Source organism: Mustelus asterias, chromosome 19 (genome assembly GCF_964213995.1).
Source record: "Mustelus asterias chromosome 19, sMusAst1.hap1.1, whole genome shotgun sequence".
Taxonomy (NCBI): domain Eukaryota; kingdom Metazoa; phylum Chordata; class Chondrichthyes; order Carcharhiniformes; family Triakidae; genus Mustelus; species Mustelus asterias.
The window spans coordinates 39415205-39442005 of record NC_135819.1 but is presented as its reverse complement, the minus strand read 5'-3'; the positions used below and the strand labels follow the sequence as shown (position 1 = coordinate 39442005).

The 26801-nt window shown below is 42.2% G+C and overlaps 1 protein-coding gene across 2 annotated transcripts in view; it reads left to right on the top strand.

Moving 5' to 3' along the window:
- Nucleotides 1-25238, top strand: part of bpgm (2,3-bisphosphoglycerate mutase) — a 31584-nt gene extending 6346 nt beyond the window's left edge. For both annotated transcript variants that reach the window (XM_078235367.1, XM_078235366.1), the window contains exons 2-3: nucleotides 3063-3705; nucleotides 19862-25238. In XM_078235367.1, the coding sequence (XP_078091493.1) occupies nucleotides 3108-3705; nucleotides 19862-20049 (786 nt within the window). In that variant the 5' untranslated portion in view covers nucleotides 3063-3107 and the 3' untranslated portion in view covers nucleotides 20050-25238. The remainder of the gene's footprint in view (nucleotides 1-3062; nucleotides 3706-19861) is intronic.
- The last annotated feature ends 1563 nt before the right edge of the window (nucleotides 25239-26801 follow it).

The following is a 26801-nucleotide window of genomic DNA, read 5'->3' as shown; positions in this document are numbered from 1 at the left end:
CAATTCACTGCATTTATATTCCTTCAACTACATAATCGCTTAGCGCTACTGCCACAGCATAAGGGACCCTATCTCTCCAAAGAACTCTGGTAAGTTTAGACTTTATCCTGAAAAGTGTAAGACGCACAAGTCAGTTGTCTCCATGAACCACATATGTTCAAACTACAACCCATCTTTGATCCTCCCAGAGACAATGGTGGTTGTTAGATCCAGGAGCGGAACTTCTGGAACCATTTTGGCTAAGCCAAGGATTCTTTCTGTTTTTACTAAATTTCAGGCTTTGGTGTTGGATAGTTTACGAGAACAGAACAATTTGTCTGTTGTCCTTATCTATTGGAATTATCCTGCCTTGTCTTCAGTATGCAATGGAGCAAAAAAAGCTTCACACCCACTATCATTTAAAATTTTAACTGAAATTGTTTAGTAACAGATGAACATAGAAACAAATGGGAACAACCTGAAACTTGCTCTCTCCAAGGATTGTGGAAGTGAAGGAAATTAGTGATTTAAAAAGGAAATTCGGTGGGCACTTGAGGGAAATAAACTTTGCATGCAGGGCTACAGGGGTAGAGTGTAGGAATTGTCCTCATTGAATCTCTCAACACAGCCGATGTGGACCTAAAGACCAAATGGCTCTGTGACTACAAATCCATCTAGTTCTTTGAAAATTGCAATAGTTGAAACTGGCTTGAATTAATTATTCTCTTGAGAATATGAAGCAAGTCAAAAGATTTGTTCAGCTACAACTCATTAAATATCCCTAGCAATTGTGACCAGGACTTCTTTGGCAAAATTACTGTTGACTTTTGTTTGAAAATATTTGGCTGCTGTGTACATAATAGAAGAAAGCTCAATCTCGCTTTGTTCCTATTTGTCAGTAAACATAACATTTGAAACATTTTGTATCGAGTTGATCTTCAGATTGTTTCTTTTGTTGACTTTGCTACCTTTTGTTCAGGAAGCCCATACACATCATTCTTTTCTTTGAACACATTGCTAATTCTGCTGCTTTTGTTGAGATTGGTTGGGATCTTTTGGAAAGAGGTCATACGCTGTACCTGGGCCAGGGATGTCTGATTTGAACATTTAATTTTTAGGTTTTACTGCATTGTATTCTGGAAATATGATTTTGTTCCCTGATAGTAAGTATAACTTGAAATAACTCTGTAGCAGCATGTGATTTGACCTTTTCTCTTTGACGTTTGACCTGACCTAAATAGCAAACTAATAAAGTATATTAGCCTTCTAAAAGGCGCTCTCGACTCCCAGCATGTGACTGGTCAAAGATCAGAGGACGGCCAGTGGAAACATTTCAAATATATCCTGAAAGTCGACTTGAAGATTGGCTTTGACCTCAGCAGCTGGGAAGAAAGTGCACTCGATTCCCACGATGGCAAGTCTTGCTTCATTCACCATGCTGTAGCCACTTTTTAAGCATGATAGATGAAGAAAAGCAAATTACTGCGGATGCTGGAATCTGAAACCAAAAGAGAAAATGCAGGTCTCAGCAGGTCTGGCAGCATCTGTAAGGAGAGAAAAGAGCTGACGTTTCGAGTCCAGACGAAGCTTTGTTAAAGCTGGAAGAAGAAGGCTGAAAATGCGAGAGCAAGAAGAAAGCTCAAGAAGGCATGCAAACGGCCATTAACTACAAACTGACTAACTGCTGATGTGGAATATGAATTTTGGATTTTTCCCCCCTCTCTCTTGGCCTTTTACTTTCTTTTTTCTGCCTCCTCTATCTTGCACTGACTTCACCCCGATCACTTATAACCTCCCTCTTGTTCTCTCCTTCTCTCCCTCGCTCTCCCCTTTTCTCTCTGCCTCCCTCGCCCTCCCTTTTTTCTCTCTCTCCCTCACTCTCCCCTTTTCTCTCTCCTCTCCCTCGCTCTCCCCTTTGCTCTCCTCTTTCCCTTGCTTTCCCCTCTTCTCTCCTCTCTCCCTCGTTCTCCCTCCTTCTCTCCTCCCTCCCTCGCTGTCCCCTCTTCTCTCCTCTCTCTTGCTCTCCCCTCTTCACTCCTCTCTCCCTCACTCTCCCCTCTTCTCTCCTCTCTCCCTCGCTCTCCCCTCTTCACTCCTCCCTCCCTCGCTGTCCCCTCTTCACTCCTCTCTCCCTCGCTCTCCCCTCTTCACTGCTCTCCCTCGCTCTCCCTCTTTTCTCTCTCCCTCGCTCTCCCCTCTTCTCTCCTCTCTCCCTCGCTCTCCCCTCTTCACTCCTCTCCCTTGCTCTCCCCTCTTCTCTCCTCTCCCTCACTCTCCCCTCTTCACTCCTCTCTCCCTCGCTCTCCCCTCTTCACTCCTCTCTCCCTCGCTCTCCCCTCTTCACTCCTCTCTCCCTCACTCTCCCCTCTTCACTCCTCTCTCCCTCGCTCTCCCCTCTTCACTCCTCCCTCCCTCGCTGTCCCCTCTTCACTCCTCTCTCCCTTGCTCTCCCCTCTTCACTGCTCTCCCTCGCTCTCCCTCTTCTCTTCTCTCTCCCTCGCTCTCCCCTCTTCTCTCCTCTCTCCCTCGCTCTCCCCTCTTCACTCCTCTCCCTCGCTCTCCCCTCTTCTCTCCTCTCCCTCACTCTCCTCTCTTCACTCCTCCCTCCCTCGCTGTCCCCTCTTCTCTCCTCTCTCCCTTGCTCTCCCCTCTTCACTGCTCTCCCTCGCTCTCCCTCTTCTCTCCTCTCTCCCTCGCTCTCCCTCTTCTCGCCTCTCTCCCTCGCTCTCCCCTTTTCTCGCTCTCCCCTTTTCTCCCTCCCTCCCTCACTCTCCCCTTTTCTCCCTCCCTCCCTCGCTCTCCCCTCTTCTCCCTCCCTCGCTCTCCCCTTTTCGTTTTCTCACTGTCCAGTCTGGGCAATCTATTGCAAATGTCCTCTTCATGACAAAGGTCCACCCTTAGCAGTGTAGCTTTGATCAGATGTTTGAATAACCACATGGCTGATGCTTCTTATCTGTTTCTTAATCTTAACTGTACCTTTTCATAATTTTATGACCTTCTAAACATATGAAATGGTTATGTATCCAATCTATAATGACCACATTTCCAAATAATTCTAACAGATTATTTATTTTGTTTTTCAGAAGCCTTTGAAGCTGTGGACACAATTTGCCTCCACTTAGATCAGTATGACGTTCAAGCTGGTGTTACTAAGGCATGGCGAAGGTGCGTGGAACAAAGAAAACAAATTTTGCAGTTGGGTTGATCAGAGATTGACTCCCAATGGTATCAAAGAAGCCCAAACATGTGGAAAAGTCCTAAAGGAAGCAGGATTTGAATTTGATCTTGTGTTTACATCTATTTTGAGCCGATCCATTGAAACCGCATGGATAGTTTTGCATGAGATGGGACAAGAATGGGTACAAACTGTGAGCTCATGGCGACTTAATGAGCGTCATTATGGAGCATTAATAGGTCTTAACCGGGCAGAGTTGGCCTTGATTCATGGAGAAGCCAAAGTTAAGCTTTGGAGAAGAAGTTATGATATCACTCCTCCCCCAATTGATGAAGCACATTCATACTTCTATGAAATTTACAATGATCGGAGATATGACTATTGTGATGTTGTAAAGGAAAAGCTACCCAAAGCCGAGAGTTTGAAAGAAGTTCTCGACAGATTGCTGCCTTATTGGCATGATGTAATTGTGCCGGAAGTGAAAAAGGGGAAATGTATTCTAATATCTGCACATGGAAACAGTGCCAGGGCTCTGTTGAAATATCTGGAAGGTAATGTAATATATATGTAAAAGATATATATTTTTATTTCCTTGCGTCACGGTTTAAAATATGTAATAATGTATGTTGTGCTTTACCATGGATCGTTGAGATGGACGTGGGCAAATCCGTGATCTCCATTTTCAGCTGGGTCGTCTTGTATTATTGAAGGACATACTGTTAAAAAGTGGATAATGGGACCCCTTCACAACTGCTACCTAGCTTAAAGAGGAGTATGAATTAATGAATATGAATTACTGTGTAATTTGGGAAAATCTCTCCCTATGATAAAGCCAATAAAGCTATGAAATCATTTATATAGCAACATCCTAGTCAATTACTAGAGGCATTAATGAGTTTATTTTATTTATTAGTGTCACAGGTAGGCTTACATTAACACTGCAATGAAGTTACTGTGAAAATCCCCTAGTTGCCACACTCCAGTGCCTGTTCGAGTACACTGAGGGAGAATTTAACATGGCCAATGCACCTAAACAGTACGTCTTTCAGACTATGGGAGGAAACCAGAGCACTCGGAGGAAACCCATGCAGACACGGGGAGAATATGCAGATTCCACACAGACAGTGACCCAAACCGGGAATCAAAACTGTGCCCCTGTGCCACTGGACTACATTTGTATTAGTTACCATTGTTCAGGCACCATGTGAGGGTAGTGTTTTAAATAGCCGTGAGAATACTATTGCTGTTGGAACTCTCATTATGTCCACAAGGTGGAAACTTGTGTTTCAGAAGGATCAGTGCTGTGACCATTGTTTCCCATTATTTACGTAAAGAATTCTGAATCAGAAGTACAATTTGAAAATTTTGCCTGATTCCAAATAAAATATAATGATAAACTTGCCGAATGGATGGCAATTTAATTTCCAAGTAGATACGTGTGAGGTGGTGGGGTAGAAATTCACCCCTAGAAAAGATACAAAACAAGTTTCATTCGATCAGCCGCCCAGTATACTCAGCACCTGACTGTCTGATAGTACCCATTTTGCACCACTCACCCGAGATACTTTTCAACCTATGTGTCTAAATAGGGCAGATAGGAACAGAGATATCTCCGATTCCAAATGCACAATTCACCAAAAGCAGCAATGGTTTATTAAGGCCATTACAAAAAGCAAAATAGCTCTGGAGTTCATTTCCACAGGGATAGAATTGAAAAGTAGAAGTTATTAATATTGCATAGCACATTGATTAGAGCATACTTGGAGTAATGTGCGGAGATTCTAAGGATGTCTTAAAAAGTATGAATGAATTTGATAAATTAGAAATGGAGAAGAGGTTTTCACTTGTGAATACCAACACTAGGGCCATAAACATAAGATAGTCATAGAAACCCTACAGTGCAGAAGGAGGCCATTCGGCCCATCGAGTCTGCACCGACCACAATCCCACCCAGGCCCTACCCCCACATATTTTTACCCGCTAATCCCTCTAACCTACGCATCCCAGGACTCTAAGGGACAATTTTTAACCTGGCCAATCAACCTAACCCGCACATCTTTGGACTGTGGGAGGAAACCGGAGCACCCGGAGGAAACCCACGCAGACACGAGGAGAATGTGCAAACTCCACACAGACAGTGACCCGAGCTGGGAATCGAACCCGGGACCCTTGAGCTGTGAAGCAGCAGTGCTAACCACTGTGCTACCGTGCCGCCCTCATGAGTAAATCCAATTAAGAGGCTCAGGTGAAATGTTTTTTACCCAGAGTGGTTAAGATGTGGGACTCAAACAGAGAGTTGAGGAGACTAATGTTAAATGCATTTAAGGGGAAGTTGCATAAACGTTAGGAAAAAGAAGGTTATGCTGATCAGGTTAGATAAAGAATGGCGGGAGAAGCCCCAATAAAATGGATCAATCAGAAATATTGCATCCCAAAATGCAAATGTGCACCTCTCCTGATTTATTTCCTTCTCCTGAAAACCAGAACACAATCCCACAGCTGCCAATCTTGCCCACATGGTCCTTTCTCTGGTGTAGGCCCAACAGCTTGTTGCAGGTTATTCAACCATCAGGTAACAGGCTTAGTCTGAGTTTGTCAGTGCATGTAGATTCCAAGATCATTGGATCACTTCTGAATATTTTTGTATGGTTGGGTTGGGGATACTGAAGCTAATTGTAGCACTGCTGCTGTACTGGAGGCCAACTAAATTGGCATAGATTAGAGTTGGACATTTTTGCGGTGTTTGTCTTGGTACTGCACAATTCATTTTCTAGTTTATAAAAGTTGGAATCCTGTATCTTAAAATGTGCTGTCCTAAACTCTAATATTTTAAAATTTACATTGTACAAACAACCTTATTTTTTAGATATGCCAAACAGCTTGAATTACAGAGAGAGTGAAATGAACTTTGTGACATTTAGAAATGGCAAAACATCCAAAGCCATATTTGCAATGCATTACTTTATTAATAGATTGCTGTGTGCGAGAGTGTAGGAACGACTGCAGTTAACCTGTCGGTGTGAGATGAGCCTCATAAATCTAATCCTACACTCATTAGGGAGGTAACTGCAATGCTTTTTTTAAACAAGCTTTTTTAAAGCATTTTGCATCTTGCAACGTTTTTAAACCCGTAAGATTGTTGCTGCTTGAGTCTTAAGGTTGTAGATTTAGACCCCAAAATGGATTTGACCACAGACTGTTTGGGCCCTATTTTACCATTTTGATTCTAAGTGCTGGGCGGACTTGAAACTGGGAGTATTTCAGATCGGACTCTTAGATCCATTGTGAGGTGCCCCCATACTCACTCTGCCTGCAAAAATATCAGCGAGTCCGAATCGTGCTGCAGAAGGCAGTGGGCAGGGCTGAACGCGCCTGAAACCCTGCAGCTCCGATCGGCGCCTCCAACAAAGCATGCACAGAAAAAAAATGATAGAATGCTGCCCCCCTGGCTGGATAATGTCTCCCCCTGGCCCCCACAGACATTGCCCCACCCCCACAACATTAGTGACCCTCTATCCTCCCACCCCCTTGCCACCCAGATCAATCGCAGGCCCCTCCCCATCCCCCCCTCACTGATCTCAGACACAGTGGCAGCGGACCCCCCCCCCACCCCCCCACTGTTCTCAAGCAGAGTGGTAGCGGACCCCCCACTGATCTCAGACACAGTGGCAGCGGAACCCCACCACTGATCTCAAGCAGAGTGGCGGACCGACCCCACCCCCCCACCAATCTCAAGCAGAGAGCCGTCGGATGCTCGGCACTTACCTTCACACTAAGGAGCGCCCGAATCGGACATATGGAGCATGTCTGTTTTGCGCCGATTCTAGATGGGTGAACACGGTGGTAAAGGGGTAAGTGCTGGTAAAGGCGGCCCATTAAGTCAATTCAAATGCATGCAAATGGCCGTCGCGCCCGTTTCAGGCTAGGTCCCAATTGTGGCCATTTTCAGGCCTCAGTAAAGGGGGAACCGGCGCAGAGGCGGGCGTTGATTGAGTTACTCACCTCATGCCCAACTTTACCAAGTTTTCACGCCCGAAAACAGGCGCAACGCAATGGTAAAATCGGGCCCTTTGTCTAGACTATCAGATAAGTCACTGAACTAAGGTTTGGCTTGCCTGCTCAGGTGGACATTAAAGAAAATCTGTAGCATTATTAGAAGGGCAGTGTATTTTCCTGAAACCCAATTTATTCCGCAACCAATATCACCTGAAAGCAGATTACCTGATGATTCACATGATCTGATGTGCATATGTTGGTTTTCTCATTTGCTTAACTTCAAAATTTTGCATTGGTTACAAAACAAGTCCGAACATCCTGAGGATGTGATGAGGCACTAACACTGGCAAGATGGCATATTGTTGCACTTTTTATTGTGTGCTATTGCAAAATATGTAGCATTATGCACCAACAAATCTGCTGTGCATTTCCAACATCATTATCTTTTTACCTTTTATACCTACCAGCATTGGCCTGGGCAATATCATCGATCACCACTCCATCCACACTATAAACATTAATTCCCTCCACCACCAATGCACAGTGGCAGCAGTATGTACCATAAGTGATGCCCTGTAGCAACGTGCCAGTGTTCCTGCAACAGCACCTTCCAAATCCACAACCTTTACCACCTAAAAGGACAAGGAGTGCAAGATGCAATGCATGGTAACACCACCAACTGTAACTTCCCCTCCGAGCCACACACCACCCTGACATGGAACTGTATCACAGTTCCTTTGCTGCCGCTGGGTGAAAATCCTGCAATTCTCTGAAAGCAACCTAGGTATACCTACACCAGATGGACTGGAGTAGTTCAAGAAGGTGGCTCACCTCCATCTTCTCAAGGGCAATTAAAGATGAGCAACAAATGCTGACCTAGCTAGCAATGCTCACATTCCATGAAGGGATGAAAAAACTTGGACTTTAGTGGAGTGAATCATAAGACTGGGGATTGCATTCAATTTTAATGGGTATTGGAGGAAATAGAAGCATCCCAGAGTGTTGATGGGAGGGAGGGAGAGAGCAAATGTCGATATGTTAAGATTACCATAAACAATGGGGTAGGTAGATCAGTCTGGATGTGTCGCTAACTGTAGCGGCAGCAACGTAATGTATTGCTAGCCCCTCCTTATTGCAGGGGCCTATATTTATGTTCTTACCATGCACGGTGGCACAGTGGTTAGCACTGCTGTCTCACAGTGCCAGGGACCCAGGTTCGATTCCTGGCTTGGGTCATTGTCTGTGTGGAGTCTGTACATTCTCCCTGTGTCTGCGTGTTTCCTCCGGGTGCTCCAGTTTCCTCCCACAGTCAGAAAGACACGCTGGTTAGGGTGCATTGGCCATGCTAAATTTGCCTTCAGTGCACCCGAACGGACGTTGGAGTGTGGCAACTAGGGGATTTTCACAGTGACTTCATTGCAGTGTTAATGTAAGCCTACTTGTGACTAATAAATAAATAAAACTTTTGAGTTGAAAGATGTGGTTTGAACTTGGGCATTTAAATTCAATGCCAACATAACCTAGCTTTGAGCTCTGTCCATGTTAGCTCGAGGCTTGTTCACAATTGATCCTTCCTTTTCATATTTCCACACATGATGATCCAACCAAATTAATCTCAAGAGCAACATTACATTTCTTTGCTGAGAGTACCAGATTAATAAATTCTTGAAAACATTGACAGAAAAATAGAAACGGGGCAATGGTGGGGCAGAATGTGTAGCAACGACCCTCCAGAAGACAGCAAGTACCTCATCAAGCATGGTATCAGTGTAGCGCAGCAGCATGAAGCCATCCCTTCTAAGGACAGTAGAAGGAAGAGCACACTGGATGATGCACTGAGCACAGTGAGCATTAGTAGAAGGAGGTGACGAATAAGGGGAAAGCATTTCACCAAGGGTGGAGATCAGTTCCTTCAGTAGATGTGGCAGCAATCTCTGAGATTGCAATCTCTGGAGGCTAACGTTTAAAAGGATACGTTCTTGGGTTATGCAACATACAACAGTAAGTTTGGAATACTCCACAGCCTGAATGTATTGAGAGTATGCTGTCAGCATTTGGAAATGGCGATAGTTCCAGACTCTCACTGAGGGGTGCTTGATGAGGTGCTTGCAGTCTTCTGGTGAGTCCTTGCTACAGGTTCTGCCTCACACATTGAGAGAAAATAGGGAACGGTTAGGGCAATGTCTTCAAGAATTTATTGATCTGGTGTCTTCAGCAAGGCAATGTAGTGCTGCTGTTGAGATTGGTCAGGTTTGATCAGTGTGTGTGAGAATATGTGAAGGAAGGAATTGTTGTGGACAGACCTTGGGCTGACCTCAAAGCTAGGCAACTTTGGCATTCTGTTAACTCCCAACTTTCAAACCACATGTTTAATCTATTACCAAGATGGCTTACTTCCATCTCTAGAAAATGTTTGCCTACCCTCTGCTCTGAAACTATTACCTCTTATCTGTTATTCATAATCTTCAGGCTGCTAACCCTCCCATCATCAGAATCCCCATTCTACAAATAGACTCGTTCTGAACGCTGCGGCTCATGTATCCTACATATCAGCTCTCTCTGACTGCTTGTACCTCAGCATATTGACTCAAAACTTTGTCCTGGTCTTCAAATTTCTCCTTGGCCACACTTAAAAGTTCATTAAAATTCATTTTATTACCCACTTAAAACTAATATTTTTCAGATTCTATTTCGCAAGCCAGGAAAAGATCATGAAGAAAGGAATTGGACACCAAAACTTATGGATAAAGTCATTAAATCAGTTTTACTTCAAACATTAATAGAACTCAATAAATCAAGACATTGAATAAAACTTAAGCTAGTTAACTACATAAATTCTTGAAACTGTTTTATTCTGTTCTCTTCAGAAGCTTCCTTCACCAGTGTGTTTGATCACCTACCCTAATGTTTCTCGATTCCTTTTCCACGTTCATCACTTATCCTGTAAAATTAAAACAAGATCTTATTACTTAAAGATCTTAAATAAATGTAAGATATACTTCGAGATAGACATTGTTAATTATTGTATGGCATGGAATCAAAGGATATTGCATAGAAGTAATCCAACCAGTTCAATGTGTTGGCATTAGCTCTTTGAACAAGCTTTCCATTTAGTCCCCCCTACCTACTCCTTCCCCATAACCCTGCTAGTTTTCCTTTTTCAATTAATATCCAACTTCATTTTGAATGTTACTATGGAACTTACTTCCAGATTTTTTGGAAAAGACAACATACTTCACACCCATCTACTCGGTTGAGTGGCAGTATGTCAAATGAAGGGACTTATCCTTGATGTCCTGGCCAATATTTATCCCTCAATCAACATCATGAAAATAGATTATCTTGTCATTATTACAGTGTTATTTGTGGAAGTTTGCTGTGCGCAAATTGGTTGCTATGTTTCCTACAATACAACAGTGACCACACATCAGCAAAGTACTTTGTTAGCTGTAAAGCAGTTTCAGCCATCTGGTGCTTGTGCAAGGCGCTTTATAAATGCAGGTCCTTATCTTTAAAATGATACCATTTGTATTGCCTCTATTCAGTCTTGCGTACAAATTGCATCAGTTCACTTTTCAAGGAATGGTTACAGCACAGAAGGATGCCATTTGGTCTGCCATGCCTTTGCCAGCTTTCTGCAAGAGCAACTCATCGACTCCCACTTCCCCCACAGCCTCAAAATCTTTTTCACTTCAGATAATTATCCAGTTCTCCTTTGAAGACCTCAGTTGAATTTGCCTCCATCACATTGTCAGGCAAAATGTTCCAAATCCTAACCATGCGCTGCGTAAGGAAATTCTTTCCTCATATCACCATTGCTTCTTTCTGCCAGTCACCTTAAATTGGTGTCCTCTGGTTCGCAATCTTCCTACCAACAGGACCAGCCTCAGCTTCTCCAAGTTATTCACACAGCTGAAGGTGTTCATCCCTGGAAATATTCTCGTAAATCTTCACTGCATCCTCACGTGTGCAAGTCCACAAATCCTTGAAGGTGGCAACACAGGTGGAGAAGGTGGTGAAGAAGACATATGGTATGCTTGCCTTTATAGGACGGGGTATAGAGTATAAAAGCTGGAGTCTGATGATGCAGCTGTATAGAACGCTGGTTAGGCCGCATTTGGAGTACTGCGTCCAGTTCTGGTCGCCGCACTACCAGAAGGACGTGGAGGCATTGGAGAGAGTGCAGAGAAGGTTTACCAGGATGTTGCCTGGTATGGAGGGTCTTAGCTATGAGGAGAGATTGGGTAGACTGGGGTTGTTCTCCTTGGAAAGATGGAGAATGAGGGGAGATCTAATAGAGGTATACAAGATTATGAAGGGTATAGATAGGGTGAACAGTGGGAAGCTTTTTCCCAGGTCGGAGGTGACGATCACGAGGGGTCACGGGCTCAAGCTGAGAGGGGCGAAGTATAACTCAGACATCAGAGGGACGTTTTTTACACAGAGGGTGGTGGGGGCCTGGAATGCGCTGCCAAGTAGGGTGGTGGAGGCAGGCACGCTGACATCGTTTAAGACTTACCTGGATAGTCACATGAGCAGCCTGGGAATGGAGGGATACAAACGATTGGTCTAGTTGGACCAAGGAGCGGCACAGGCTTGGAGGGCCGAAGGGCCTGTTTCCTGTGCTGTACTGTTCTTTGTTCTTTGTTCACGTGCCCAGAATAGAATCATAGAATCCCTACAGTGCAAAAGGAGGCCATTCACCCCATCGAGTCTACACCGACTCTGACAACAGCATCTCACCCAGGTCCCCACCCTATTCCTGTAACTCTGTGCATTTACCCTGCTAATCCCCCTAACCGACGCATCTTGGGAAACTAAGGGGCAATTTAGCATGGTCAGTCCACTTAACCTGCACATCTTTGGACTGTGGGACGGAGGTAACTCTTAGGTCTGGGGAGATTAAAATTGTAAATTTAAGGTAATTAAAATAGAGAGCTCTAGAGATTGCCAAAACATCTTAAGAAATGGCAGATCAAAATATGACCCTTGTTTGTTTAATAAAGTCAGAATAGAAGAGAGAGAACTATAACATAGCAAGCAGGCTTACTTAGCTAAAGAACGGAAGATGTGATGTCTACAATCCTTGTGGTAAAGGCAGTCCAAAGAGATGTTTTAATATTTGAGTTAGAGCTAGATTAATTTAAAAGCATTAAATGAGCTCTGAAAGGTTGTAAAATCCATTTACAACCTTTTAAAAAGGAAATTGTAAATGAGGGGTAACTAACCTAAAGGTCAGTTTGAGGACATCCCAGAGCAAGCTGTGTCATTATTGGGACAATGAGAGCTCAGGAAGGTTCTCTGGTTTCAATGAGCATTTGGTGAAAGAGCATTTGGTGCAGTTTGGACCTTGTATGATTTGAAACTGAGAGAGAAGATAACCAAAGTAAATGACAGTTAACTAGAACTGCACTGTACGTGGAAATACAGACGTGTAAAGAACAAACTTGTTCATTCACCACGTGGAATGTGAGGCATAATCAGTTTGAAACTAGTGGGAGGATCTACTGTGGTCCATGCTGAGTCTTACAGTAAAGGAACATGCAGATCAACGTGGAAGTATTGTAAAATTAACCACAACAAGGGACTGAGGCATTGACAGTCAAGAGAGGGTAAATGAAAGTTTTACCTTTGAGAATAGCTGGAGCTGAGAGGAATTTTCCAGCGGATTCTGGCATACTGAGGATGGTCCCTTCAGAAGGAAGACTGACTAATCAATTCAAGGTTGACATGTCTTATAAGAGAATTTTTGGGGAAGGTAAGTAAACCGGAGAACATAGGGTGTATAGTTATAAACCATATTGTTAGTAGTGTTACAACTTTGTTTAATTATTTTGTACACAATAAAACATGTGTTTTGTTTTAAAAAAGTGCAACCTTGCAGTATAGCGGTAGTGATTAAAATGAGGTGTTTGGATTTCTCTTTAAATATTAAAGGCCCCGAACCAGATTATAACATTTTATAAAGCCCGGGATTCCTAATGTCTTTTAGCTACTGGCCTGCCACCCTCAATAGTTTGTATGCAAGTACTCCGAGGTCCACCTGCTCCTACACCCACTTCAGAGTTGTACCCTTTATTTTACATTGCTTCTTCTTCTTCTCCATATCAACATAAACAACTTCATTGGAACTAAATTTCATCTGCTGCTTGTCCAACCAGTGGCACAGCAGTTAGCACTGCTGCCTCACAGTGCCAGGGACCCACATTCGATTCCAAGCTGGGGTAACTGTGCGGGGTCTGTAGGTTTCCTCCAGGTGCTCCAGCTTCCTCCCACAGTCCGAAAGACGTGTTGGTTAGGGTGCATTGGCCATGCTAAATTCTCCCTCAGTGTACCAAAACAGGCACCGGAGTGTGGCGACTAAGGGATTTTCACAGTAACTTCATTGCAGTGTTAATGTAAGCCTACATGTGACACTAATAGATAAACTTTAAACTTAAACTTTAGACTTTCCACCAGCCTGTCTAAATCCTCTTGAAGTCTATCACTGAGTTCACAATGCTTCCAAGTTTTGTATTATCTGCAAATTTTGAAATTGTGTCCTATACACCAAAGACTGGTTTGTTAATATAGATGAAGAAAAGCCGTGGTCCTAATAGCAACCCTATACATCTTCCGCTGGTCCAAAAAAAGAATACTTGCCTCTATTCTCTGTCACTTGGCCAATTCATCCATGCTGCTACTGCCCCTTTTAGTCCATGTGTTTTAACTGTGCTGATAACTCTGTTATGTGATACTTCACTGCCTTTTGGAAGCCCATGTATACCATATCAACCATGTGACCCTCAGCAACCCTTTGTGTTACCTCATCAAAAAACTTGAACAAGTTAGTTAAACAGGATTTGCCCTGAATAAATCTGTGCTGGGTTTTCTTAATTCGCTTTTATCTAGGTGACTAGGAATTTTTGTCTCCAATTATGATTTCTCTGCATTAGCTTTCATTTGATATGTAGCTCCGCATTTCCACAGTCTGTCCATTGTCTCCTGATGCCTGTTCCTGTCTTCCTCACTGATTACATTTCCAATTTGCATCATCTGAAATCTTTGAAATTATGCCCTCTAGACCTAAGTCCAGGCTATTAATGCATATCAAAAAGACCAGTGGTCCTAGTACTGATCCGTGTAGGACACCACTGTATACTTCCCTCCAGCCTGAAATGCAACGGTTCACCACTCCTCTCTGCTTTCTGTTTCTTAGACAATTTTATGTCTATGTTGCCTCAGCCACTTTTAATCCCATTGACTTCAATTTTGCTAACAAGTCTATTATATTGTGCTTTATCGAACACCTTTGAAAGTCCATCTACCCACCATCAAGCATAAAAAAGTGATTTTCTTCCTTTGTTCTATCAGTCTGATCTGTTCTACATAGTTTTCATTTATGTTTCCAAAGTTTGTACAGCTAAATCAGGGTTGCAGCATCAGCTGATCTTGTTGTATTACATTTGTGTGTTTGCATGTGTATTATGAAGCAATAAACATGTGAAAGCAAGGGATAGTTAACGCTGGTCAGTTGCTAAAACTGTACAGAGTTTTGGTGAAGCCACGTCTGAAATATTATGTGCAGTTTTGTTCTGATATCCTTGCATTGGAGGCAGTACAACAAAGGTTCGTTATATTGGTCCCTATGATGAGGGGATTGTCCTATGATGAATGGGTGAGTAAATAGGGTCTATATTGTCCGGAGTTTAGAAGAATGAGAGGTGATCACACTGAAATGTACAAGATTTGGCAGCACGGTGGCACAGTGGTTAGCACTGATGCCTCACAGCGCCAGGGACCTGCGTTCAATTCCAGCCCTGGGGTCACTGTGTGGAGTTTCCACGTTCCCCCTGTGTCTGCGGGGTTTCTTCCCACAGTCCAAAGATGTGTGGGTTAGGTGCAATGGCCATGGTAAATTGTCCCTCGGTATCAGGGGTATTAGCAGGGTAAATATGTGGGGTTGCGGGGATAGGGCCTGGGTGGGATTGTTGCCAGTGCAGGTTTGATGGCCAAATGGCGGCCTCCTACACTGTAGGGACTGTATGATTCTGAAGGGGCTTGATAGATTAAACGCTGAGAGATTGTTTCTAATGGTTGTGAAATTTAAAACATGGGGGAACAGGCTCAAGAAAAGGGGCCAATGATTTAGGACTGAAAGGAGGAGAAATTACTTCTCTCAAAAGGTTGTGAATCTTTGGAATTCTCCATCCCAGAGGGTTTGGGATATGCCACCACCTAACATGTTTAAGATTTGGATCGACCAAGTCTCTTGGAATTGAGGGATATGGGGAGCGGGCAGGAAAGTGGAGTTGAAGCCCAAGATCAGCCATGATTGTATTGAAAGGCTGAGAAAGCTCGATGGGCCGAGTGGTCTACTCCTGCTCCTACATCCTGTGTTCTTATGGCCCTGAAGCAGAAGATGTTCATTAATTCAGTGTAATAAAGTTGGCTCGCGGAATGTGGTTTGCAGTATTTAAACTTCGCTTATGTTATAAAATCTAGGATTCAAATATTTAGTCTAAGATTAAAATATCCAAAGGTCTGTTTGTCTTTTGTACAATCAGTAAGGAAATACAGACGTGCCAACTAATATAAAATATTGCCACGTTATCCTGAACTTTTTTTTCTGTCCTTTATATGTGAAATATGATTATGTATTTAAGTTTTTTAATTAAGTACAAAGCTAAGGAGGAATGTCTCACCAACCTGAACTGCAGAGAGAATAGAGGTGGCTCTTTGCCCAAGCTGTGGAAAGGCAGTATCCAATTTCTGTCACCAGAGGCTGATAGAGTATTTTCATAGCCTGCAAACCATACCAGCAGTTGAAGTAATTGAACTGGCCATAGACTTTCTTTTTGCTTTAAAATGTCAGAGGCCTTATGGCTTTGACAGCTGAAGGCACAGCCACTAATTATGGAGCAACTAAAATCAGGAGGCCAGAATTGGAGGAGCCCAAAAATCTTGAGAGGCTTGTGGAAGTAGAGGGGATTATAGAGGATAGAGAGGGTCACAACCATGGAGTCATTTGAAAACAAGGTTGAGAATTTTAAAATTGAGCTGCTGCTTCTCCGTTGGCCAGTGTAGGAAGTGGCGATGGGTGAACAGGATTTGGTGCGAGTTAGGACATGGGCATTAGAGTTTTGGATCACCTCAAGTTTATCAGGAGTTGATTGTGAGTGACTGATCAGTCCAGGTAACAGTTAAGTCATAGAATCATACAGTGCAGAAGAGGCCCATTGAGTCTGCACTGACACACGAGAAACATCTGACCTCCCACCTAATCCTAATTACCAGCACTTGGCCTATAGCCTTGAATGTTATGATGTGCCAAGTGCTCATCCAGGTACTTTTAAAGGATGCGAGAAAACCCACCTCTATCACTCTCCCAGGCAGCGCATCCCAGACCACCACCACCCTCTGGGTAAAAAAGATTTTCCTCCCATCCCCTTGAACCTATGTCACCTTGTGATTGACCCTTCCACTAAGGGGAACAGGTGCCCCTTATCGACTCTTTCCATGCGCCTCATAATCTTGGACAAGTCAAAGGTAACAAGGAATATAATAAGAGTTTCAGAAGCTGAGGCAAGTTGAAGTAGGATGATGATGGCAGGTGGAAATAGGCAATCTTAGTAAGCTTATGTAGTTAGAAGTGCATCACTGGGTCAAATGTGCACAGTCAGGCTCAGCCTCATAAATTTTGGTTTTGAATTGAAGGCAGCTTGGTTGAACAGTTCTGTTCTATAGATTATCACCATGCCTGTAAATAATAAGTTAGAGATGAGGTGCAACATTACACGAGGAAAATAAAAAAGAGAGTTGGTGCAATGACACGGCTTCATTAGACCCCAGTTTTCACTGAGGTGGGGTTTGTGGTGGACCTGTTGATGAGGATCATGGCTTGCATGTCATCAAGGATGGTAACAGATTTTTGAGGGCAGCCAAATTTAAGGAGGATATTCCATTAGCCTTGGTGGTGGACAAGAGTCAAAGGCCGGAGGGTTATGGCCATTCTTGCTGGTGGGATTTTCCCATTCCGCTGCAATGAACCGAGATTTGGCCGGGCATCAAATTCTCTGACTTCGCTGCAGCGAGAGTGTGGCCTGAACGGCTGGTAAGATCGTGCCCAAAATCTTTCATGAGGGTGAAAAGACCTTGTAAAGCAATTGGGGTTGTTCCTTGCATTTTTCTTGGAGTTTGCTGTGCAGCGAAGATCATATGTGATGCCTCTTGATGACTGAAAACTAAAGCTGCAACTCTGAAGGGAGAACTTCAGCCACTGGGAGGAGGTGATCGAGGAGGATCCTTGCAATGATCTTCTCTGTGGCAGACAGCCATGAGACACCTGCGCTGTTACCACAATTGAATTTGTCTCCCTTCTTGAATATAGTCATGATCATAGCATCCCTTCCCCGGCATACACTTATTTTCCCCTTTGTGAAAGCAAGAATGGCAGTCCATCAGCAGCATCCTCTCCTAAACCAACATGCCCAATGTCAAAGCGTTATACAGGATATGTCGTTCATATGCCTTACATCAGACTCCCAAAGCAATTGTTCTACTCAGAACTTGACCATGTATGAGTCTCACAGGAATACAGTGGAAATGCTTAAGGAATGTCTTCAAAGCATCCCTGACAAGGTCAAACATTCCTGCCGACTCATGAGAATCCCTGGCTTGTGACCTATCAAAATGGAAAAGGTTTCGCAAAAGAAAGATGGGAGTGAGAGAGCTAAAAGACAATGTTTGAAATTTTATATTCTAAATCATCAACAGTTAACATCTAAAAGAATAAGACTCCACGCTTGTAAAAGTTAATTTTGAGTGCAGGGAGGTTTTTTGGCATTAGCTACGGCTTGTGATTCTGTTTTTTAAAAAAAATAGCTTTCACTGGAATGTACAAGCCCCAACTCAGCGAGATACCATTATCATGTACCTTTCGGAGGAGCAGCTCAACTCAGTCAGCAACAACCTTCCACACATAACTGCTGGAAAATCTAACTGCTAACTGCTGGAAAAACCTGGCTTCCTTACTATATATCTATGCCCACTCTTTTTCTATTTAGAAACGTGTAGCAGCATAATTTTACAGTTATATTTTGTAACTTTAATGTTTATATGTCAGTGAAAAAGATTGTAAATAATTGTTTAATTGCTGTTATTAGCCTCAGATTGGGCAGCTCAGCTTCGTTTGAAGTTCTATTTGCAGTTTGTCCTGTTTGAACGTTCTAGGCTATTAGCTTTGTAAAAAGCTGTTCCTAATACTGGATAAATCCTTAATCGACACCAAGGTCTGTTGATATCTATAGTTTGATGATGTTGTTGTTGAGGCTGCATAAATGCACAGCTACTGGAAACAAGATGGTTGAGCAGTCAACGTTTAAACCAGGGTTTCTGGTCTGAACCAGATTTACTGCAAGTTAAAACTGTTTAAATATGTTTTTCTCAATTAGAGGATAGGTAGTTACATTTTTGATAGGTAGGCCAAAACAACTGTATACGGAGCCTACCACAAACTCCGTTCCCTTGGCACTGACGTTTTCCTTCTCTCTGGCAACTATCTGAGTCTGAAGCATGTGGTTGAGAGTTCCAGATGAGCTTCTGACTATATGTCTGAGCATCCATGTAGACGACTTCCTTCCACCTCTAACATTAGTCAATTCTGTCACTGCTTCAACATCAGCTGGAGCTTTCATCCATGCCTTTTATTACTCCTAGATCTGATTGTTCCACTGCTGTTCCAGCCGATAGCCCAGTTTCCAGCCTCAGATATCAGCTCATTCAAAACTCTACCCCTTCCGAACTTGCACCAAGTCCTCTTCATCCATCACCCCTATGCTTACAGATCAATGTAAGCTCCTGATCCAACAGTAACTCGAGTTGAAAATTCTCATCCTAATTTTCAGATCCCTCCAACCTCTTGTCCATCCCTATTTCCTTAACTATTCTAGCCCTATAATTCTCTGGTATCGCTACCCTCCTCCTGTTCCGGCCTGTTGTGTATCTTCTAGTTTAAACACTTCACCATTCATAGCTGTGTCTAGTCCCTAAATTCTGGAAATCCCCCCACAAACCTCTCTCTCACCGCTTTTAAGATGTTGATTATAAAACCTACCTCTGACAAACTTTTAGCCAGATGTCCTAATGTAATCTATGTGGCTCAGTGTCAAATTTTGTGAATGCGCCATTAGAATGTTTCACTATGTTAAAGGTGCTATCCAAATGCAAGGTGGTGTTAGCATTTTCAAGTATAAATATGTTGCATAAAATTCACATGTATCACTAAAATAAAAACTTTACCCAATGAGACAGGATTATATGGTTTATTTTTGATTGTGAATATTAACATCATTTAATTGCTGTTTGTTTTGATATTTATGTGACTGTTAAGGCTTTCTATATTGTGTTAAATTTGGGTTAATAGTAGAGAGTGTTTTCAAATAGCAGATCATTATTGGAGAAATTGCACTTAATTGCAGACATGAATCTTGCAAAGACCAATAGAGATTTTTCAGTGCCAAATTCATCTGAGGTGTCACTAAAAATAGGACCATTGGATCATTTGACTGCCTTTTTTTGTACTGTAGTTACTATGCGTAATACTACTGTAGAGCCTTGTAAGGGTTTTCTTATAGTAACCCAACATTTGCAAACTTGCCTCAACAAGGAAATCTTTAGGATACCGTCAGTCTTCAAATTTCTACTTCTAATTAACTTGTATTTTTATTGCAGGTATCCCAGATGATGAAATAGTTAATGTGACCCTGCCTACTGGAGTGCCTGTTCTTTTGGAACTAGATGAGAACCTTCATCCAGTTCGACCACATGAATTTTTGGGTGATCAGAAGGCCATCCAGGCAGCTATCAAGAAGGTGGAGGATCAGGGCAAAGTGTCAGTTCCAGCAAAGAGCGGCAATTAACCCGCTTGTGCCATTTAGCTCTCAGTGTATGACCTTTGGAGGAGAGGTGTAATTGGAAACCATTTGAAAAAAAATACTTGGGAGGGGAAATTTATTTCGTTTGGAATGCTCTGTGTAGATTTGCTGCAGTTGGTGAGAATATCTTAGGTTCGGCACTGTTGAAGTATGTTGAGTTTTATTTGCTGCTTTGCACTAATGTCTTAAAGGCTAATTAATTTAAAAATCTAAAACTTCATATGTCTTCACACACAAGACGATAGCTTTAGTCCTGTATTAAGGATTCTTCAAGCCAAATTAGTTACTATAAGGTAAAGTTAAAGTGATGTTAATTATAATTTGTAATATAAGCTGTGACGTACCTCCTTGGGAAAGCCTGCTTCGTTATTTAGGAACTGCAGGAGGTACCTTTCTGTGAACTAGAATTTCAAGTCTCCATTCTTTATTTCTGGCTATCATGCTGAGGGAGGTTGGTGCTGGAGACAGCACAACAATGTTGGCACAAACTTACTTCACAGCAACTTCATTGCAGTGTTAATGTAAGCCTACTTGTGACTAGTAAATAAACTTTAACTTTTCACATGAAACCCATAAAGCCAGCAGATAGAGGATTTAAAAGTTTGTATGAATCTGCGCTGGATTTGAGACCATGGGCTGAATTTTAAGTATCTTGGTACTGCAGCACCCATGATAACTGGGCCCACTTAATCATAGCAAAGTCTCAGGCGGCAGGAAAACCTTCCTAATTATGTTGGATGGTAGAAGGTACTGATGCAAGATTCTGTGCTGGTGTTGACAGAATATCAATCAATATCAATAATTAATGAGCCAACTGACACCTTTTGTCCTTGAGTCTACTGCAATTTAGTGATGGTTTGGGGATTAAAACTGGTTGAGTTTGTCAGCAGCTTCCTGGTGGAGGGTCTTTTGCACTTTGTGCTCGATTGTACAACCTGGCATCAGGCAGGGGCGGCAGCTGGAAGCCACACCTGCTCTTGCCTACGAACCCCTACCCACAAGCTACATCCTATCTTCACTCACCTATGGCTTGGGTCCCTCCATGATCCAGGGCCATGTGGTATGCAGTGTCACTAGCAGCTACTGGTGCTATGAGGAGCTGGTAGCCTCTAATTGGTTGGCAGCTCTGGTCAGGTGAGAGCTCAACTGCGGAAAAGATATAAATATGATAAATTATGTGCTGAAAAGGCACTTGATTCCTCTGGACCTCCCCCACGGAACTGGTGGGGGAACTCGCCAGTTCTCTGACAGATGGGAGACACTCCATTGGTCTGACAAAATCCCAGCTCCTGTCCAAGAGATGCTTTAACCCATGGTGCCATTCACTTCCCCAAATTCCTTACCGTGTCATTTCCTGATTATCAACATAATTTCAAACCATACGTACCAGCTTATTCATAGAATCCCTATAGTGCAGATGGAGGCATTCGGCCCATCGAGCTCATACTGACAACAATCCCACCCAGACCCCATCCCTGTAACCCCACATAGTTATCCTGCTAATCTCCATCACACTAAGGGGAAATTGAGCACAGCCAATCAACCGAACCTGCCCATCTTTGGAGTGTAGGAGGAAATGAAGCACCCAGAGGAAACCCACGCAGACACGGGGAGAACGTGCAAACTCCACACAGTGACCCGAGGCCCCAATTGAACCCAGGTCCCTGGCATTCCTTCTGACTATTTGGACCTTATAAGGTCAAGAAAACAATTTGGCTGGTATGGTGGCACAGTGGAGCAGCGGTGCTAACCACTGTGCCACCATACCAGCCAAATTGTTTTCTTGACCTTATACGGTCCAAATAATCAGAAGGAATAGGATAATAAGTAATCGGTAAAGATTTACAGATTCTCTGGGTATTCTAAAACTGACTAAACATTTTAAGACTTCCCTGAAGAAATGACGCACAGACCTTTTTTTATATAGCTGTCTGCTTCAATTATTGGAGAAATTGGAGAATCCTTAATAGAGGTCATGTCTTTTCAGATCTTAACCATATATTGCTATTCGAAGTATCTGTAATCTGATCGCTTCCAATAGCTTCAATGGAAATTCATTAGAAAAACAAGTGCAGAATATTATTTCAATAAGCAGATCAAATGGGGAATACTGAATGGTCAGTGCTATAGAAACCTGGGGAAAAAACATCTTGAAATATAGGAGAATGCTCCTGTACTGTAGTCTGCAAGATAAAAAGCACCATGGCATTTTATATTTTCGAGTTTACATTACTAGTTGTTCTGGTGTCTGGAACTGTAGGCATTTTTTGAGCTTTATGTAACTTTTCAAATGATTAGAAATAGAAAAGTAACCTTTTTTTACTGTATTGCATTATTACTGTCAACTGTGATGAAGACTTAAAGATCAAGTATTCATACCTCTTATGTTTCCCTAGCTATGCCTCCACCCATGGCTCAGTTAAGCTTATCCCACGAGATGCTCATTTGTACAGACAGGGTATCCCTTGAACTTGTTTTAATTTGTACTGACTTGATCCATCTTGATAGATGTAATGGTGGAGATACTACAATTGATCTCAGTATCTCTAGATTAAGGAGAGAAATTTTAGTTGAGATTATCTTTTGCCCAAAGCCTTCTCGATTGCTATCAAGCAACCCAAGTTTGTGTTTGCATGCACTCATTAAGGCTGATGTAGGATCGTTGGGCATTTGGATGAAGTACTGGAGGACCACGCATGCCCATTGAACTAAACTCCAGCAAGTACTTTTGGGGAAAAGGGCAAGTGCAGAGTTCATCCCATGAAGAATGAAGAGCAAGCCAAAAAAGACAAGGCAGATCTTCTGGCCTCGCTCGCCCCGAAACCGGAAAATCCCACCTGAGGTCAACTGACCTTTCCATGGTCCACCCCTCGCTCGCTCCAATTCCCATCGCCAGTGGAATGGTAAAATTTGCCCCAATGTATCAGACTTTTTTGTTTTATGGCGTACGTCTAATCACAGATGCAGAGAAATGGAGCCCTAGTATTGTATTGTCAGTTGAATGATGTCATGGACATTCATGCTGAATATTATCCTTTTCATTGACGTTTCACTTACTGCATGAACTGTCAACATCACGTCTATTGAATGAAAGTAAAACAAAATTCAATGGTGAACCTATATGTTACGTAACTCGACTACTAGTGAATCTAGTGAACGAGGATTTAAACCATGGTAGTTTGAGAAGTTGAATTTGGTTTAAACAAAAAAACTGGCTATCAGCAGGAGTGACCATTAAAGCTGTTGGATTGCTGTCAAAAATCCAGCTGGTTCACCTAGGGAAGGAAACTGGTTGGGCTCATGGGTAACTGCCCTTTGAAGTGGTCTAGCAAGCCATTCAGTTGAATTTCAACGGCTGCAGAAAATGTGAATAAAACTCACAGGGCCACAGTGATTCAAGAAGGCAATTGGGGGCAGGCAGGGACATGCAGTAAATGTCACCATTGTCAGGGTGTCTACCTTCTGAGAATGAATAAAAACATGCCATTTTAACAGTACAAGTATAAGGAGTATTTCAGTCTTCCCATTTGGTTGAGCAGTATTATCAGAATTATTCAGTTTACTTGAGGTATTTATCTTTAGTATAATCTGTAGATGCGATACATCAAATTTCAATTTGTGTATGCTATTTAAATTATTACTTTGTTATTTATTACATGTCTGAGTACTATATATGAAAATATTGAAGATGGTTTACCTACCTGGTGTCTGGAGAATAGCATCAAAATAGTTATTACAGTGTGGTGGTTTTTGTAATGAAATGTATTATTGTATTTTATGTTGTTCTTTTGGCTATAAAATACTGTTTGACTAAGTCTTTTGTGTAATCCATTATATCTTCAATGTTTCATCACCCCATTAAGTAAATTTAAAAAAAATCTTTAGGCAAATTCATTTATAGCCCTGGAAATAATTTTAACTGCTGGCGATTAAGCATTCAATTCAACCATCCATTATTCTGAATGAGAAGCCGAGAGGTTTTAGCTACAGCAGTGTTGGTGTAATCCTTTGATCTGTGTTTCCTCAAGTGTGATGCAGCACTGGAATTCCCAGATTTACCCTATTTTTGTTACAATTTCTGTGACGTTTATCCTTGATGGGACAAGTCGATCATTTAAGACTGGGATGAGGGGGAATTCTCTCTACAGGTCATGAATCTTTACAATTCTGTCCCCCAGAGGCCATGCTACTCAATCATTGAGTGTGCTCTTGGCTGAGGTAGATTAAAGTTAGGGCTCTAGAGTAATCAAGGGATATGGGGATCAGGAAGCAAAGTAGAATTGAGATCAAAGATCAAATATGATTTTAAAAGGCAGAGCAGACTGAAGGAGCTGTATAGCTTGCTGCTGTGTGTAATCCTTATTTTCCTATTTGGTTACTGCTTTAGTACAAGATATTGAAAAAAACATTATTCTTTTAAATGCAGAATGTCTACAATATGCACTTTTATCAGAAAAATGGCTAGAGCTTAGCAGGTCACATTGTTTCTCAATTTGGCCATGTATTAGAAATTCACAATGTGTATCATGGAGAAAGTTGAATGCCTCCAAGCTACATGGAGTGACTGCCTAAGAAGAAGATACAGATATTTTCATTACCATCTTTCATGAAATAACTGCATAAAGAATACTGTTTGCAGATAATTGCACTAAAAATGTTCTTTCTCTTGTCATTCAGGTTGTTAAAACATCAATCCAAATCCAATCCAAAAACTTTGTAGTTTGCTATGCAAGTTTTTAATTAATCACAAGAATGTTTTCATTATTGTAAATTATTCTGCAATATTTTTGTCCTTGCTTCCTGAGTAAGGTAACAAAGCAACCAAATGAATCATTTTCATAAGGCGACCCTTGAATTGGAAATGCTGTCTTTTCTTGCAACAGAGGAGACAGAGTAAATTCCCTCTGCACGGTTACAACAAACACATATGACATTTTCTCTGAGTAAGGACGAGATTTGGTTGTTAAAGTTGGAAAATCAATTGTGAATTTTTTAAGGTTTAACTTTCAAGTCTTGTATAATGTTTTAAGAGCACGAGTGATTCACTATGACTATCGCTGTGTTAAAACTTGGGTTGATTGTATTGTAAACATTTATAGTCATTAGCTTTTACTATTTAACATTTTATGCTTGTTCAATGGTTTTAATGATTAAATGTGCAAGTATTGCCCTTGAATTGAGTCAGTAATCTTTTGTTTTTTCACTTTTTGAACACGCAATGAGAAATCTAGGTAGTATTGATTTTTTTTAACTAAACTAACATGATCGTAATCATAACCTATCAAACCTTAAATGTTAATGACAGAAATGTACAAAAATCCAATTAAAAAGGATCTTCAGATGTGGGTGTCGCTGGCAAGGCCAACATTTATTGCCCATTCACAATTGCCTGGCGAAAGAGTTGAACTATCACCTTGAATTGTTGATGTCCATGTGGTGAAGATACTCCCATGGTGTTGTTAGGTAGGAGTTCCAGACTTTGACCCAATAATTGGAATGGAGAAAAATGTCTAAATAAGCATGGTGTATGGCTTGGAACACTGAGATGGTTTCTTCGTAGGGAGGGGGTGGCGGAGGGATGGGGGGAGGAGGGTGGTGAGGGGGGACGGGGAGGAGGGTGGTGAGGGGGGACGAGGAGGAGGGTGGTGAGGGGGGACGGGGAGGAGGGTGGCGAGGGAGGTGAGGAGGCGGTGTGGGGAGAGTGTGTTTTGAGGGGCCAGGTTGGAGAAAGAACATTTTCTCCCCATTCATGCTCTCCAGACCACTCATGATTTTGGACATGTCTAACAAATCTCTTCTCAACTTTCTCTTCAAGGAGAATAATAGCCCCAGCTTTGCCAATCTCTGCACATGAAGTCTCTGAAGTCTCTCATCCTCAAAATGATTCCTATAATTTTTTCAGCACCCTTTCTAAAACCTTTCCATTGGGGCTGGATGAAGGTTGTAAAGTGATTTGCCTCTGTTCTCTGTGTCCTTGCTTATTAAACACAGGACTCAATATAATTTATTAACTGCCCTGCCACCTTCAATGATTTATGCACATTTACACAGGGCCCTGTGCTTTGGCATTTCCTTTGGAATTCTACTCTTTACTGTATGTCACCTCTCCTTGTTCTTCTGACCAAAATGTATCACTTCACACTTCTCTACATTAGATTTCATCTGCCATGTGCCTGTACACCCAAGTCAAGAAAAGCCGTGACTCCTTCCATATACCATCCCCCCAGTCAAAAGTAAGTGAAGTTTTCTGCAATTCATGTTTTAATAGGATTGAATTAAATAATTAAATTGCATCATGAAATTCTAGCTATGCTAAAGACTAATGTTTCAAAATACCACAAAGTTCAAAATAAAGTGTCTACTGCACTAATATTTTTCACTTAAAAAGCATAGTTTTACTGATTGGGGTCTAAAATGATTTGATACATCAAAACCAACATAATAGTAGATTTAAAAATGATAAGGCCACCACATTTTCTTAGCGCTCCTGCACGGCATGGTGGCACAGTGGTTAGCACTGCTGCCTCACAACGCCAGGGACCTAGGTTCGATTCCCAGCTTGGGTCACTGTCTACATGTTCTCCCCATGTCCAGTGCTCCGGTTTCCCCCCACAGTCCAAAAGATGTGCTGCATTGGCCATGCTAAATTCTCCTTCAGTGAACGGGTGCCGGAGTGTAGCGACTAGTGGATTTTCATAGCAACTTCATTGCAGTGTTAATTTAAGCCTACTTGTGAC